This window comes from Glycine max, chromosome 20, assembly GCF_000004515.6.
Source record: "Glycine max cultivar Williams 82 chromosome 20, Glycine_max_v4.0, whole genome shotgun sequence".
NCBI classification, from domain to species: Eukaryota; Viridiplantae; Streptophyta; class Magnoliopsida; order Fabales; family Fabaceae; genus Glycine; species Glycine max.
In genome coordinates this window covers 2781040-2797610 of record NC_038256.2, presented here as the reverse complement: position 1 = coordinate 2797610, position 16571 = coordinate 2781040, and the positions used below count along the sequence as shown (strand labels likewise).

General features: G+C 33.5%; 2 protein-coding genes across 4 annotated transcripts; one reads left to right on the top strand and one right to left on the bottom strand.

The window, feature by feature from the left end:
* Positions 1-2201: 2201 nt before the first annotated feature.
* LOC100814351 (erlin-2-B) lies at positions 2202-8051 on the top strand. 3 transcript variants are annotated; one of them, XR_005890190.1, is made up of 10 exons: positions 2202-4777; positions 5678-5801; positions 5880-5947; positions 6036-6095; positions 6188-6346; positions 6669-6815; positions 7119-7333; positions 7447-7555; positions 7630-7772; positions 7948-8051. XR_005890190.1 is itself a non-coding variant. In XM_003556643.5 (9 exons), the coding sequence occupies exons 1-9, from the start codon at positions 4667-4669 to the stop codon at positions 7720-7722; spliced, it is 1086 nt and encodes a 361-aa protein (XP_003556691.1). In that variant the 5' UTR covers positions 2211-4666; the 3' UTR covers positions 7723-8051. The 3 variants fall into 3 exon arrangements, 1 of the variants encoding a protein (XP_003556691.1); XR_005890189.1 differs by having other exon boundaries at positions 2210-4777; positions 7630-7853; XM_003556643.5 differs by having other exon boundaries at positions 2211-4777; positions 7630-8051.
* A 1337-nt stretch (positions 8052-9388) lies between these two features.
* LOC100805610 (nuclear transport factor 2) lies at positions 9389-13844 on the bottom strand. Its single transcript, XM_003556582.4, has 9 exons — positions 13633-13844; positions 12802-12977; positions 11896-12208; positions 11509-11750; positions 11267-11417; positions 11037-11158; positions 10879-10944; positions 10255-10309; positions 9389-9959 (listed from the first exon to the last, which is right to left on the bottom strand). Exons 2-9 carry the CDS (start codon positions 12973-12975, stop codon positions 9685-9687), a joined length of 1398 nt encoding a protein of 465 aa, XP_003556630.1. The 5' UTR covers positions 12976-12977; positions 13633-13844; the 3' UTR covers positions 9389-9684.
* Positions 13845-16571: the final 2727 nt, after the last annotated feature.

The following is a 16571-nucleotide window of genomic DNA, read 5'->3' as shown; positions in this document are numbered from 1 at the left end:
ACAGCCCTAGCCGCAAGCACCTCCGTGCGTCATGCGCACCATCATCTCCAAAGCATCAGTCACCTACAGCAAAAATGACACATAATTGTAAAAACGCACACCACACGCACCATACTCATACTCACATTCACATGTGAATAAAAAAGAGGGATATCATCCTGTTCCTGAGTGGTATTCAAAGTTATCTTCCTTTCTTCTTTCTCCTTTGCTACATTCTCCTGCAAACCTCAAAAGCCTCATCTGATTAATGACAACAATAAGCACAAAAACAAAAGCTTTAGATCAAAATCTTACTTAGATATGAAAGGTGATAATGCTGAAGTTCAGATTAAACAGAACCAGATCTTAGGCTAATGTTCGATGACCAATAATTTCAAGCCATGGAGAGCCTACTTCAGTTCCTCCTAAATGTAATCTTACTTGTGTCAACAGAATTTGGTAAGCAACAATAGATTCTTGAACTGATATCCAATTCAATTAGACTTCATTACTTAAAATATGAAGAATAAAACCATGGTCAACCACTGCAAGATAATCTGGACCCCTAATTGGTTGATCAGATATCTCTAATATTTCCATTTCAACAGCTTCTGTTAATTGTGTGTGTACATTATAAGTTTATAACAAAAAAGGAAAACAAAATATTCTTCTATTAAAATCATATTTCATCTCGTAACTAAAATTATCAGTTATTATCAAAATGAAATGCCACTTTTAATTTTGATTGGAGATAGTATTATGATATTAGATTATATCCAAGTTCATTTTGTTCCAAAAAAAAATTGTGTGTGTGAGAGAGAGATAAATCATAAATATGCACACCGTGGTATCTTCTTCATCGTAGTAGCTAGGTCTCTCCCACGCAAGCATCATGTCATATATCAACCTGCTAAATGAGCCAACGTTGATGTTTCCTTCTATGTTGTGGCACAATTCACTCACAGCCTTCCCACTGCAAAATTCAACTAATTTTCTGCAATAGTTTCCCATTTCAGGGTTCCACCCCCCTTCAAAATTCACCACCAACTTTTCTACTGAAGTGTCCAGTTTCCTAAGTAACAAATAAACAAATACAAAGTAAATTTAGATATAAGAAAACAATCTACCACAAAATTAGAACATGAAATTGGCTCCATTTTCTCTTAATTTTTCCAAGCTCTATGAGACCAACTACACCAACATGGAGAAAATTAAAAGGACAAAATACAAAACTACTTTCTTCCATGAAAAAACACTATACACGTGTAATAATTCTAACATCCTTGTATAATAAGATTATTATCATTATTATTAGCATATGGCTATAAGAGTGGAAAGAAAGATTACTGTGAACATCTCTTGATGATGACATCCTCGGCAATGGAAGACAGATATTTAAGTTTCAGCGCCATAATAACCGTACGTACGTTGTGGTTTCTTCCCTCTATGTTTCTCTCTCTTTTTTAGTGAGTAAAATACTAATGCTAAAATGCAATGAGGCACCAAAAATGGAAAGGGTTTGGTCTTGAAACAGACTGGCCAAACAACAAACCAAAATATGGTAAATAGAGCGGATGATAAAACCGCAAAGTCATATTTAATAATAATTTTGTTACTGAAATTTAGTAAAGTCATTAATATTAATCAGCTCAACATTGTCAAAAAATCAAATCTAGATGTCAAGATCATATCAGAATTCAGCAACATCACCAAACCAAAATTGGAAACAAAATTAAATGTACTATTCATCGAGTTCTAGATGCTCTTTATCTTATCAATCTTCTCAAAAGTGTCGGCCCTCTGAGGGGTTAACCCATTGATATAGCCTCACCAGCAACCTTAGAGAGCCAAGAGGGCCACCCTGCTGCAACCTATGACTTTAGCTTGTATGAAAAAAGTCCATCACAATGGTCAAGCCAATCTCATTAGCAAAAATCACAATGGATATCAATTAAACGCTTATCAAAATAGCATATCATGATATCAAATATTGATTTCTTATTAGTAAAAAAACAATGTGGATTTAAATAATCTAAGCGTAGTACAAATCAAGACCTTTTTGGCATCTTTTTCATACATAGCATAGAAAAGTTCAAGCAGTCTCTCCCGGGTAAGCAAGCTGCATGCAATTGATAATAACATCAAAGATTACTGCAAATTGCCAAGAAAAATCACGAATTCCATTTTTCTCAATCCAAAACAACATGCATATAAAAACACATAAATCTTAACATCTTTTCACCCTATTTAATCAATTATCAAAGCATTTGATGTATATAATTAAGAACATCTCTATATGTATCGACTTTAACATTGCCAACATTGCAGTTTATTATTCTTCATTTCTACATTCAATCGGCGACACCTACCTTCGCCACCTGCATCAATTGCCACAACAACCAACAACTCCATGATTAAAATCAAATTGAAACCTTAGAAAGCCATAATAATGTAAGAATCCAATGCAGACCTTGTAAAAATGCTCATACTGCCTGTTTCCAAACACACCATAGTGAAGATTCTAAAGCCACCCTTCTCCTTTCTCACCCCCCCTAAATCCTCCACAAAAACACACAAAGTCAAAATCATACCACAAAAAATTAGACAAAAAAATAAGGAAAAAATAGATAAAAATGAGACCTTTATTCTTCAACACCGCCCTGGTAATCATATTGTTGCAATAAATCAGTAACAACTCTTGTAGCAAAAATGACAGAAGATAATTTTTTTTATGAAAAAAAAAACAACGAAAAAGAACACAAGAGAAACAATAAGAAATCAGCAACAACTCTCATAGCAAAAATGATAGGAGATAATTTTCTTTAAAAAAAAACAAAAAAGAGCACAGCAGTAACCTCAAGTCTTTAAAAAAAACAGAAAAAAACATAGCAGTAACCTCGAGTCCTATTGTTGCAACCATTGCATGGACAAAACGCGTAACCTTCAGCATCGCCGTTAGCCTGTCCCAAAAATTAAGCCACAAAAAATTAGACCACAAAAAATTAGACAAAAAAAAAGGAAAAAATAGATAAAAATAGAACCTTTATTCTTCAATACCTTTGTTGTTGTGTGTGGTTGTGGTGGTGCTGTTGTTGGGGTGGTGCTTATGATAGGAAGAGAAATAATAGAACTTGGATTGGAGACTACCTCCTTCATAAACCTTCTCTTTCCAATTACGCCCGATTGAGACTACCTCCTTCATAAGCACTTGTAAGAGAAGAAAATAAGAAAGTAAAATGAATAAAACACTCCCATAAGTTAGATGAGACAACTTTTATAAGAGTTAAGTACATAAGTTGATCCAAAAAGGGTTTTAGGGGCACTTCAAATAGGCTCAACAAAACTAAATGCAACAACTCACAAAAAGCACCAATGTAGAGATAATAATGGAAGCGCATCTCACCAGAACATGTAGAGATAATAATGTATAATGCACAAACAACATCAAGAAACCTGCAATTAACAACCATCAAAACCCAATTGATTCTAAAGAAATCGGATAAATGTTAGACCATCAATAAAATGATAAAAAGGAAAGCAAAAGTCAAAACTTTTCCATTCAACAAAAAATGGACAACAGCAAAGGGACCAAAAACACAGGAAAACGAAAACTTAACATGGATGAAAACAAAAAGAAAACATGCATGAGAAGAACAACAGGAAAAGAAAAACAAAACCTCGTTTACCATCGAAAAAATGCACAACAACAAAACCAAGCACGACAGGAAGCAAAAGCTAAAACTTTTCCACTCAACAAAAAATGAACAACAACATAACAAAAAAATAATTCTTATTAAGAAGAAAACATGCATAACAACAAACAAAATTAAGATCTTGCAAATAGAGACAAATAATACAAAAACAAACATGCACAACAGGAAAAGGGAAAAAAACTTGTCTGCAAGATGCTTCTTCGTCGATAGCCTAGTAAGCGGAAAGATAAAAAAGGAACCAAAAACAAAGTAGAAAAATCAGTAAGAAAAAAATAACTATCAGTTAGGAATAAAACATGCATAACAACAAAAACTCAACAGAAAACCAAAGCAAAAACTGGAAGTGAAGATGGAAGAGATAGACCACAAAAATGGAGAAGAAAGAAAGCACGCAGGAAACCTCGTGTAGCAAACAGAAAATGGAAAACCTCAGCAAGGAGAAAACTCAACGGCAAGTGAAGCTGGAAGAAACGGACCACAAAAATGAAGAAAAAAAGCATACGGAAGAAGTTCAGAGGAAACAACGGGAGAAGGCTGGAGAAGGAGACATGTGGAGCAACCAAAGCTTGAAGCGGGTTGTGGCTAGTTGTGTTCGAATCGAAAGAGAAGAGAAAAAAATAGAAGAAGAAAGAAAGGAAGAAGCATGGGAGACTTAAAAAATTTACAAAATTCTAATTCTGTTAACGGCAAGGGAACACATGTCACCACCTGAAGCATGGATACAATAAACTTTTCCCTAGACATCTCATTTATAAGACTTAGTATAGACTTTAAAGTTTATATCACATATATTTAATTCAAGTGGTAGTTCAAAAGTTGGTTTTCGTACTTCCGACTGAAGCAGTGAGGTTACTCTACGCTCTCCAACAAGTTATTGTAAGTGGATCACGCCACATTCATTTTCGTACCCCAAACAAACCGCCAAGAATCTAAAATAAAAAATAAAAAATAAAAAATAAAAAATCTCCACCGCCATGGATTCGCAGCAACGAACAGCGGCTTCTCCTCGGTCGCCGCCGCGACAAGGCCACGATTCCACCGCCATTCTCTTCACCCTCCTCTCGTTCTTCGCCATTGTCGCTCTGGTAGTACCTCTCTCTCTCTCTCTCTCTCTCAATCTCGGTTTCGTTTTCCGCTTCTCGATAAACGACAACAATGCCTGACTTCATTGCACCTTCGTTGTTTCGTGTCGTTTAGGAACAGATAGTGTCGTAGAACTGCAATGCCATTGCGCTGAATCTCATTCGTGTATATGATCCCTTATCGATTGATTAATCACTTGCTTCAGTTATCTGATTTGGTTATTGATTGGCTTGCTTCTGAATCTCTGATTTTGATGTTTTCTTCTTTTTTTCGATACTTTGATTTTGATGTTTTCTTGTATCAATGTGTTTGGAATATTTGCATAATTTCGTGTCATTTTTATTTTATATTGTATGCTATTGCTAAAAAGTGTACTAACTAGCATCATTTCGTGGATTAAATTTTTTAATGAAACAAGCAAGGTGGAGTTGTATTAGCTGTTACGTAAAATGTGATATACTAAATGAGGTGGTAATCTTTCACAAAGTGAATGTAATCACTAACATTCGATTATCTGCTAACACTTTTTTAGATTGAGGAATGGTGGAAGGTTCTAAATCGCTGAAATTAAATGATAATGAATAGGCTATTGGTCTTGATTCGTTGTTGCTTGGACATTAATTCTTGCTTACTATTTTTTTGGGTAGAAGATCAGTTCAGAAAATAAAGATATTCTGCTTATGATTTTTATTTTTTTGACTTGTTTATCAATGTTGACTATATTGGCCATTTTACTGAATTAATCTGGCTTTCCAAAAGTCTAGTATTTGATAATGATCCATGTAGCTGACCACATAGTGAGATAAGGTTTAGTTGTAGTACTAGTTCTTACCATTGGAAAATATATTTAAATTGATTCTTCTCAACCTTTGAAGCTTAACAACATGTGATATCCTCTACAGGTTTTGCTTCCTTCAGCATCACCATTCTTCCAAAATAGCTTATCCATCCTGCACCAAGTCCCTGAAGGACATGTTGGGGTATATTGGAGAGGAGGTGCCCTTCTGAAAACAATTACAGAGCCAGGTGCTAAATACTCCTTTGTTTTCTTCAATGTATACTAGCAAAAAGGTTTGCTTCACGTTCTGGGTATTAATTTTCCAGGTTTCCATCTAAAGATGCCTTTTCTAACTCAGTATGAACCTGTTCAAGTTACACTTCAGACGGATATGGTAAGTTGATTAGATCAAGTTCAGGATGGAAATTTCAGTTTCTTTTGGCTCTGTAGTTCATATTTTTGAATTATGGTGACTATTGCAGGTGACAGATATACCCTGTGGTACTAAAGGTGGTGTTATGATCAGTTTTGGGAAGATTGAGGTAATAGCCAATATTTTTTATGTAATCTCAGATTTACTAATATTTTTTTCACATCAATAATTTCATAGCAGTGATGTATATTCTTCTTTTAGGTTGTGAATCGACTCCGTAAGGAATTTGTCTTTGAGACATTGCTCAACTATGGTGTACACTATGATAAGACATGGATTTATGACAAGATTCATCATGAGATTAATCAGTTCTGCAGTTCTCATTCTCTGCAACAAGTCTATATTGATGTCTTTGATCAGGTTATATTTTATATTTTTTTGACGTATAATTTTACAGCCATGATTTATTTTAAACTGGTTACTTCCATTTATTAAGAATATGATAGTTGGAGTTTATGAAACAGTTTGATGTATGCTTAGTAACTTTTAGCTTCTGTTGTCATCCACTGAAAAGGAGTTTATGCAAGTCTCAAGCTTTTATTGTTTCATTTCATACCTTGTGATTCTTTTCCTCCATTGTACCATATGAGTTACCCCAATATGCATCTTTGGCTTCTGGTTTTTATCCTTTCTTATTGTATCAAAAAATATGTTAACAATGCTATCATTGGGATCCTTGCAGATTGATGAAAAGATGAAAGATGCTCTTCAAGTTGACTGCACTCGCTATGCTCCAGGAATTGAGATCTTAAGTGTCCGTGTCACAAAGCCTACTATTCCAGAAAGCATAAGACGCAATTTCGAACAAATGGAAGAGGAGCGTACTAAGGTATATTTCCATTAAGAAGAGCTGTCATGTTAATATGTGTGGAGCTACATGTGTAAAACTTAGTTGATATTTGAAGGAGCCAGGGTTATTAAACATGTGTGAGCACATGCACATATCAGTACCTTTTTCCCCCTTATGATTGATCTGTACTGCCATTTCTCTGAGATATGTATCTTTTGTTGATTCCCATAAATGCTTCTAGCAGGATTTTGTATGCTAGACTCTCCATCATTTAATTTTAGTTTTAGCTCCTCTCTTTTCTAAATGATGTTTAAGCAAGGTGCTTTGGATGTTATGGGCTAGGTCTTAATAGCTATTGAGAAACAGAAAGTAGCCGAGAAGGAGGCAGAGACTATGAAGAAGATGGCCATTAGTGAGGCCGAGAAGAATGCCAATGTTAGCAAGATCCTTATGGAGCAAAAATTATTGGAAAAGGATAGTGCTAGACGACAAGAAGAAATAGAGAATGCAATGTACCTGGCACGTGAAAAGAGCCTGGCAGATGCAGACTTCTACCGGTGAGATTTTCCTATTCCAAATGTCTTTGCTAAATGCAAGTTTATGATTAAGATAATATGATATATATGATCTTGGGAAAAAAAATGAATTTTATTGTTTTTGCAACTTCAAGTGTAATAAAGGAAGCTGAAGCAAACAGGCTGAAGCTCACCCCTGAATTTCTTCAGCTAAAATTTATTCAGGCCATTGCTAATAATACGAAGATTTTCTTCGGAGACAAGGTATTCCCTTCCTCTCCTATGTTAATATTTGTCTGTCCTTGTACACTGACCTGACCTTTCAGCTTGGTCTCCAGGTTCCTAATATGATTTTAGATCAGAGGCTGCTCGGAAACTTACTTCATGATGTTTCTAGTGGGAGAACTATGACGACCAAAGCAGATATCTGAGCTCAGATAACTCAAGCATTACCGATACTTTGGAGAGGAGTTACATCTTCGTAATTATCTTTACACAATGAGAATGAAATAGTTTTTTTTTTGTCCTAGGTCAGAGACCACAGGTGTCTCCAACTCATTGGGTCAGACATTAATCTAATGAAACAGTTTTACAAAACCTTTTTTTCCTTCTTGTGTGGGGAGAATGTAGATAATAGGTGGTCGCTTTTGATGCAGTGGAAACTGGAACAACACACATACACAATCAGAGATCAACTGTTACAGCTAGGCATAAAGGACACAACATATCAGCTTCTTGTTAAGTCGTTACATTTTTCTCATATAAGTATTATATTTGTAATGCATTTGGGAAAACGCTATGCGTTGAAAAAAAATTTACCTTCAGATCAAAATTACGACTTTAAAAGAAACTGGGATTGCTTTAAGATGGTGGTGCGTTTGGATTTGTTTGTGGAACTGTTTGTGTTTCCATTTGAGAAAAATGCATTTTTTGTTAATTATAAATAATAATAATAAAATAAAACAGAATGTGTTGATGTGTTTTGAAATGTTGAGATAGTTATATTGTCCAAGAACTAGACTTAAGACTTTTGTTTAGTGGGAACCATGTGTTTTGAATTGTTCAGATAGGTATATTGTACAATCTCTTTCGGGAGTGAAAGCGCACAAAATGATAAAAATTTAATCTTTTACATTTTTAGTACAAACAGTCAATAGTCAGAGAAATGCATATTAAGGTGCAATGCGATGTTATACTTTTTTCTCTACATGGTGGTACTTGGAAAACTTTCAGCAGAAAAATACAAGGTTTTGGTCTTGCATTCACAAGGTCATATTGCTTTGACTTGACTGTATCATCTTATGTACATGGATGGAGGAACAACAACACAGTCAAAGTTTGTTATCCCTATTCTTACCTTACAAAACATAATTCACAATATTCATCAAAGAAATAAACTTGCTAACTTGTTAAAGGTTACAAAACTAACAATATGGAATAAAATTTCAATGACACATAAATTTTGTTTTGAAGTAATGGACAAAATCTCTATAATAATGCAAATTCTCCATATAGAAAACATGTTATTGTTTAGGAAACTTAAAGACAGTTTAGTCACTCTTGGTGTTGGAAAGACATTGGTCATGATAGTAAAAGCAGCAACAATCATGACATGACAATAACAACAATAATGATGATAGGCATAACTAAAATTTTTTTAAGTGAATATTAGATGAGATAAAATTAATATATTATATTTCTTTCATTTTAAATGATATTTGGTATCAAAAACATATTTCCAAAAATAAAAACATGCAGTTTTACTTTTATATTTTTATAAATAAAATTAAAAAGATTTAACATACCATTTTTCCAATATTTTTTTACACTTAATAATATTCAATAAAATAATAAAATGAATTTATATTTTATTCAATAGAATATCAGAATAAAAAAATCCAATGTTCAATAAAAGAATCCAAAAAAAAATATAAACAAAAAATTTCAATATTTAGTAAGAGAATAAAATTTGATTTCATTGGTGGGGACAACGTTTCTATAGATACGATTTTCGGCAAATAAAATATACTCTAAAAAATTCTTAAGACCCAACAACGACAAAACCCACATGCAACAGACAAACAAGAAGCATAGGAGTTCCAAAGAAAATGGCATAATTGTGGCCAATTCCAAAACAATTATTCCGGAATAATAGATACAAAATTGGCAAAAACAAGAAAAGAAAGTAGTGGGGGGAAGTAGGTATGGGGAATGATGTAATTTAACCAAAAATCTCTGAAGCAAAAGGATCACGACACTATAATAAAGGAATAAATAAGAAAACATAAAATAAAATAAAAAGACTCTAATGCAGTTGCAAACCAATTCCCTCTAGATGCCGCTATCTATAAGAAAATGCCGTTGTCACTCAATTCCCAACAAAATGAATCACTTTACTGAACTTTCACTGATTGACGAGTCACTTTTGCTCCTCCTCCATTCTGATAACTCCTTGGCACAGCTTCTCCATTGCTACGGCCCCCACCGTTATTATTGCCTCCGCGAGGCCGGCCAGAGAACTCACTTCGCTTCTCAAAACTATCATTCCTGTTTCCATAGCCACCACCACCACGGCCGCCACTGAAGTTGCCACGGCCCCTGAAGTTATCATTTCTATCATTCCTGTAACCGCCCCTTCCCGATGAATACCTCCCCCTATCATTATTAGCTGTGCAAAAAACAACAATGCATAGTGTAAGTGCAAAATTCGACGTAACAAAGTGTTATAAGCACCGTGGGCATGGGACATGGCTGCACTATTGCACAAGATCTATCTCCCTAGCAAGTTTACCTAACATTTTCATTTATTTTTAAAGAATTTACATGGGATGCCAGCAACTGTTATGCAGCATATCTGGAGCATAAGTCGGTTAGACATTGAAATCACAGAAAACAATAAACAAAAGTTGCCAACTTAATTTTGAGAAGTTTATATTGACAAGAAAAAAATATGGCTGACTTACCTCGCCTTTCTTCAATTGAAAGTCTACGGCCATCCAAGGTAACGGGAGGAGAGGCCTGAAATAGAAATACGGCGGATAAATGTAGGACTCAAATAAAACAAAAGTAACCATAAACATGCAAAATTAGCCAAGAAAAAGAGTAAGCACATGAGCTATATTGAAATCCAATTAAATTCATATGTAGAAAAAGCACCCAGTGCAACACATCCCAAGAACTAGGGGGAAAGATCACTGACTTTGTAAGATCAATGTTAGCATTCATAAGGCCCAAGCAACTACGACTGTTGACACCAAAGTACCGATACAGGCAGAAAACCACATTCTAGAAACCCACAATTTTTCCCCATATCTATTTCACTATAATTACTTGAAAAGAGCTCGTCGCAGTATAACACTTACAAAAAACTGCAGAGGTCATTGAACTATAAAACACTTGCAATAATGCTTTTACCAAAGAAACAACTAAAGGATTGAAGAATGTCAAGGAATTTCAAGTTTCAAAAAATAAATAATTTAGCGTCATCTACAACACCTCCATATTAAGAAACTCAAGTAAATGAACAAAAAGAATGCAAAATCAAAAATGTTAGAAATCCAACGAGGGAGATATAAGCATGCCAATACCTCAAGTGCACTTTGCATTGAAGTAGCCGATTCAAATTCCACAAAACCAAAACAAGATTGCTGTTGCTGGAAATAAGAGCAAAACATTGTATCAATACTTGAAGTTGTTGAAGTGCACTATATAAACAAAATCACAGAAATGCTTGTAACAGACTAACCTTATTACTTCTAACTTGAATACCATCCTGTTTAATGGGCCCAAATTTCTTGAAAGCACGTTCCAGCTGTTCCACTGTTGCATTCATGGGCAAATTTGCAACAAATATTGCATAAGCCTTGCCTGTGGAAAATGAATTACAGAAGTTACAACAAACATCCAGATCAATGAGACAATTTATAATAAACTCTGTACACAATTAACCATTCTAGTTCCAGTATGGGAACCCACCTCCATTCTCATTATTCTTTTCTGGTGGACTTTCAATGCTAGGAGCTGGTGCTTCTGGTGCAGGTATGCTAGAAACACGTGGTTGTTCAACAAGTTTCACGGGGGAAACCCTCACATGGAAGGGAGCAGCATTTTCTTTCAGTGCATTCACCTTAAATCAATAAATGCAAATAGTCACATATGGGTCAGACACTACAAAAAAAAATACATTGAAGACATGTAAACATATAAATAAAACATACAATGGATGCAAAAGACTTCTTTGGAGTATCTTCCAGTGCATTATTAGAAGCAGCTTTCTCAGCATGATAATGACTATGCTCCTGATGACTAGATTCTTTAACATGATTAACAGGAACCACCTTTTCAGTAACTGATACATTTCCATTCTCCAGTGGTTGACTCACTTCTTTGCTGACACTAATGTCAGCATCAACAACAGCAGTTTGACTAGGAGGAACATCTTCAGCAACATGAATGACCTCTGTATCCATAATCAAAGTAAAAAATTTAAAACCTAGACTTACAAGTTACAACAAGAAAAGCAAAATGTTAGAGGAAGAAAATGAAAAAAACAACATGAATAGGATCATATATTTAGATAACCAGCATGTAAATAGAAGATTTACCAGGCTCTGGGACAAAAGCATCTGTTGGAGCACTTTCATCAGCGGTAGCAGCATCATTTGCTGGCACAGATTCAATATCAACTGACTTATACTCATCAACATATCTGAAAACATCATTCAAAACAAAGTAGCCTTTGTCCTGAGGAGCTAGGAAAAAGGACTGAGTAAACTTCCTTTTCAGATTGTCACTTCCAGTTAGGCAGCCAGTCACGACAACAATTACTCCATCCTTGAATGAAGGCTGCGCATCAGCACTCAGAATTTCCACCCTAAAGCTTGTGTAATCCAGAGAGAGTATCTTTTTATTAATTTCCTGCACCAAAGCAAGAAGATCATTGATTTCAGCAGATGTTAAATTATTTTACACAAATCACATTAGTCAAAGTAATAAAACACAAAACACTTGGACTTATGCACCCAAATAAACTTAGATAGCCATGACCTTTGGCAGTTAAAAAAAGAATTGGTAGACACATGATTTCAAATGCTTCAAAGAATTAATGTTAACTACTCTTTGGAGTCATAAAAGAGGAAAAGCTGTAAAATTAAAAAGTGGGCTAGGGGTGGTAATTAGTTACACTCACCAAAGAATGTTGTCTGTTGACTGTGCATGCTATTAATAATTAATAATATACTAAAAAAAAATCAAAATATGGCACCACCCTTCTCATGAAGAGCACAGGATCCAGGGTGCTTTCCATATATTACGAACAGAATCATGTTTCAAACAAATAACCACTTTTAATAGAAAATGCAAATGGCTACCCTCAGCATTCACAATCCAGGACATGAGAAATTAAAAAGTGCAGTTTAAAACAAATTCCATTAAACGTGTGCTAAATCTGCAATCATATAACTCCGAATGTCATTGCAATAACCAATACTCCATCCATTGCTTGTACTTACCAGAGTAGTAGTCACCATTGTCATGGTACCATCTTCTTCAGGTCGACTTAGGATGCTAGACTCCTGGTAAAATCTGTGGACTTGGTCTGGCTCTTGATGCAATATGGAGTAATACTGCTGCACAAAAGCATTGCCAATCATCTGAGTGGTTGATGATTCTTCGGACGCAGCCATCTCTGCAACACGACAACAACACAAAAAATCAGTCTTTAATCTTAATAACAGACAGCACATACATAGTTATTTCAAAAGAAAAAAAACAATTAAAGAAAACAACAAGCCATCATTCAAAAGAATACACACACCACCAAAATGCAATTAACCATAGCCCTCCATTACTAAAAAACCAACACCTTCAGTAACCACACATTTGTCGACAAAAGCATTCCAACACCCAATCTTGCCTTTGAAACAACCCAACAACAACAACAACAACAACAACAACAACAACAACAACAACAACAACAACAACAACAACAACAATAATAATAATAATAATAATAATAATAATTTATGATTTATAATAAACAAAAAAAAAAACATGATTTTTATTTATCTAAACCTTTTTTCTCTCAAAACCCTAAATCTCAAACATGGCAGGTGAACGAGCAAACCCTAATCAGCCATCACTGAAACCGTATAACAATAAAAACAATACAGACACAGAGGGAGAGAGAAAAACAAGTAGAAGATTATTTTAAAAAAAACGAAAGAAGGTAAAAATCGATCAAATAAGAATTAGAAAACGATGCTGAAACTTAAATTAGAAGGGAAAAAATTAGACATTTATTTAAAAGGAAAAGAAAAGGAAAGAAGCTTTGAGGTAGGTACCTCCGAGGAGCGATGAAAGGCTCAGAGGGAGAGAAGAGAAGAAGAATGGTTTGCGGGAGAGAGTGGAGGCGATTGAGTTGAGTGAGATCTCTGTCGAGTGCCGATGCGAAAATATTGACTATATATAGTCCCCAACTTTTTTTACCATGTTTTCTGGCTCGTGGGAATTATTAAAGCTTGGTTTGGTTTGGTTTTATCAATGAGACGAGGCCCAACTTTGTTGGCTTAAGAAGTTTCTTTCATTTGCTTGTGTTATGATGGGTTTCAAATAGGAGGTGGGACCGTCTTCAACAAATAACACATTGATTAAGATATATGATATTTTTGAATTTTGAATCTTATCAAGAGATATGATAATCAAACGGTCTTACAAATTTGATTGGATGTTAGATTTTATTATGAATAAATTGTTTTTAAAAGAATTAATTGGTACTATACATACTAATAAAATATATTTATTTTTAGATAGTCTATCCCTTAAAACTCTGTAGTGAAACATGTTGGTCTTGAAGTAAATATGGGATGTATGACCTTTCTCAAAGTTTCTCTGAGAGTGTGTGCATGAGAATAAAGTCAGTGGTGGACCTATGTTCAAATGAGGGGGTGCATTTGCATCCCCTTATTTTTTAAAATTTATCAAATTTGTAAATAAAATCTTATATTTTTTATATTTTATTTTATCTATATTTATATAATTGAACCCACTGATTTTATTTTTTATAATTTGCTTTCACTGACTTAGGGTCTTGAATTCGTCTGAAGAATTTTGTATTAAGTTTGTAGGATCGGTCATTGATGCTTTAAATCGTCAAACTTGATCTTCGAGGTTTCGAGATCTTTGAGGACAAAGTCGTCAAGATGTCAAAAATTAAAAAATGTTACACAATCACTCTCATTTTATTTCACAACATGCACACTAATCATTTTTTCTCCTGATAATGATATTTTAAAAGAGCTTACTAACCGAATAGTCAAATAATTTTTTCCACTGTTAAAAAAAGTTAGAAGCTAATTAAAATAACTTATCAAAACAAATGATACTTTGTATTGTGATAGAAACTTTTTTAATTGTTAAATTTATTACTCAAATTAGTCTTTCTAAATTTTTTACTTTCACTAGTTTAAAATTATACTAACAATGTCAATTAAGAATTATCATGTTCATATCTACATTCATAAAGTTATATTTATATACTTTTTTCATGAATTTTTATATAATTCATTGAATAACTATATAATTATATTAGGGCTTAATTATGTCAATGGATCAAATCCTTTCAATCTTTTTCTAAAAATAACTCTCAAAGCTTAGACATATCACACATATCAACTTATTGTGGGTGTATAAAACAATAATTGCATGATCTACTGGACAAAATTAATGCAGAAGTACAAAGTTTACCTTGTGGATTTTCAGAAATATTTCTTCAACAAATACTTAAAATGATATGCGTTAGTATCAATTGTTTGACTTTATCCTTGACAATTGATTGTGTGTTATGTTGTCTTGTTTCATGTCAGGTATGTCCTTGTTTTAGTGTGATTATTGAGGTATATGATATGATATTATTACTTTAAATTTTGAATCTTATCATTTATGTGTTTATTTCTTTGGTTCTATTATATTTTAGATTCTGTTATAGACAACTTGTTTTTAAAAGCTGAGATGTGATGTTTTTTTATTTAAAGAAAATTTTAGTTTAATTTGAAATTAATCTTTAATATTCATCAAATCAAGTGTGTTAAGATCTGTCAAGAAAGATCAAATTGTACAAAAGTTAAAAAAAATGTTTGCAAAATCTAAATAATTAATATATAGTTGTTGAATGAGTTATATAAAAATATGAAAAGTATACAAATGCAACTTTATAATGTACATGATAATTCTTAATTCATGGTATTGTTAGTATTATTTTATTTTATTTTTACAAGAGTATAATTATAAATTAATGAAAGTACAAAATATGGAAAGAATAATTTAAATAACAAATAAGTAGGGGTTGGTAAACGGACCCAAGTCCATGGACTGGCCCGTAAGGCCCGCGATCCGCGCGGGTTACGAACCAATTTTTTTTAAACGGTTCTTGGTTATGTCATATTTTTTTGTTCGCTTCGCCTAACCCGCGAACTATGCGAGGTCCACGGGTTGCCCGCAGTTCGTTAGGTTTGATTAATTTGACCTTGACCCAATTAACTAGGTTTGATTTTCTCTTTTTTACTTTAAACTTTTCTTTTAAAACAACAGATAAATAAATATATTAGATAAGATAAAAATTTAAAGATAAAAATAAAAGATTTAAATTAAAAGATGATAAAGATAAAAAAGGATAAGATAAGATAAATAAAAGATAATATAAATAAAAAATTAAGATAAAAAAGATAAGTAATAACATGCTAAGAATCTTCCTTTTGATATTTTCTCGATCTTTTCCTCTTTTTATCTATCATTTTCATATATGCAAACGATAAATAATAAAAATATCAATTCTTATCATTTAAGCCAAAAATAATTGTTAAATAAATATTTTTAAAGATATTTCAATATATTTTTATTATAAAAAATAGCTCACATCAAAGATGGAGAAGACTCAAACTACTTCAAATATCGAATTATTTGTTGTTGGAGATGTTTAAATTTCATATTTTAGATTTATTGCTTGGATTTTTTTTGTTAAGACATTATTTATTTTATTGATGTAATTGACTAATTATTGAGATTTTATTTACATTTGTATTGAACTTAATTTCATTGTATTATATTTTTATTAAAATTGAAATTCTTTTAAAATTACTGTTTGACCCGCGGGATCCGCAGGGCAGGGGCAGACCAATTTATTTAGCCCGTGTAAGAAGTGGGGCGGACTAGCCCGGTCTGTTGCCAATACAGACTTATGCGGATGGACCTTATGCGGAACGGGCCGAACCCGCTTACCCACCCC

Excerpts from the sequence above, each read along its gene's own strand:
- LOC100814351 (XM_003556643.5), top strand. The coding sequence starts at position 4,667 with ATGGATTCGCAGCAACGAACAGCGGCTTCTCCTCGGTCGCCGCCGCGA. Across the intron at positions 6,096-6,187 it reads TCAGTTTTGGGAAGATTGAG|GTTGTGAATCGACTCCGTAA; the intron begins GTAATAGCCAAT and ends TTCTTCTTTTAG. Across the intron at positions 7,556-7,629 it reads AGATTTTCTTCGGAGACAAG|GTTCCTAATATGATTTTAGA; the intron begins GTATTCCCTTCC and ends CTTGGTCTCCAG.
- LOC100805610 (XM_003556582.4), bottom strand. The coding sequence starts at position 12,975 with ATGGCTGCGTCCGAAGAATCATCAACCACTCAGATGATTGGCAATGCT. Across the intron at positions 12,209-12,801 it reads CAATGGTGACTACTACTCTG|GAAATTAATAAAAAGATACT; the intron begins GTAAGTACAAGC and ends GCTTTGGTGCAG. Across the intron at positions 11,418-11,508 it reads AGAAGTCTTTTGCATCCATT|GTGAATGCACTGAAAGAAAA; the intron begins GTATGTTTTATT and ends TATTGATTTAAG.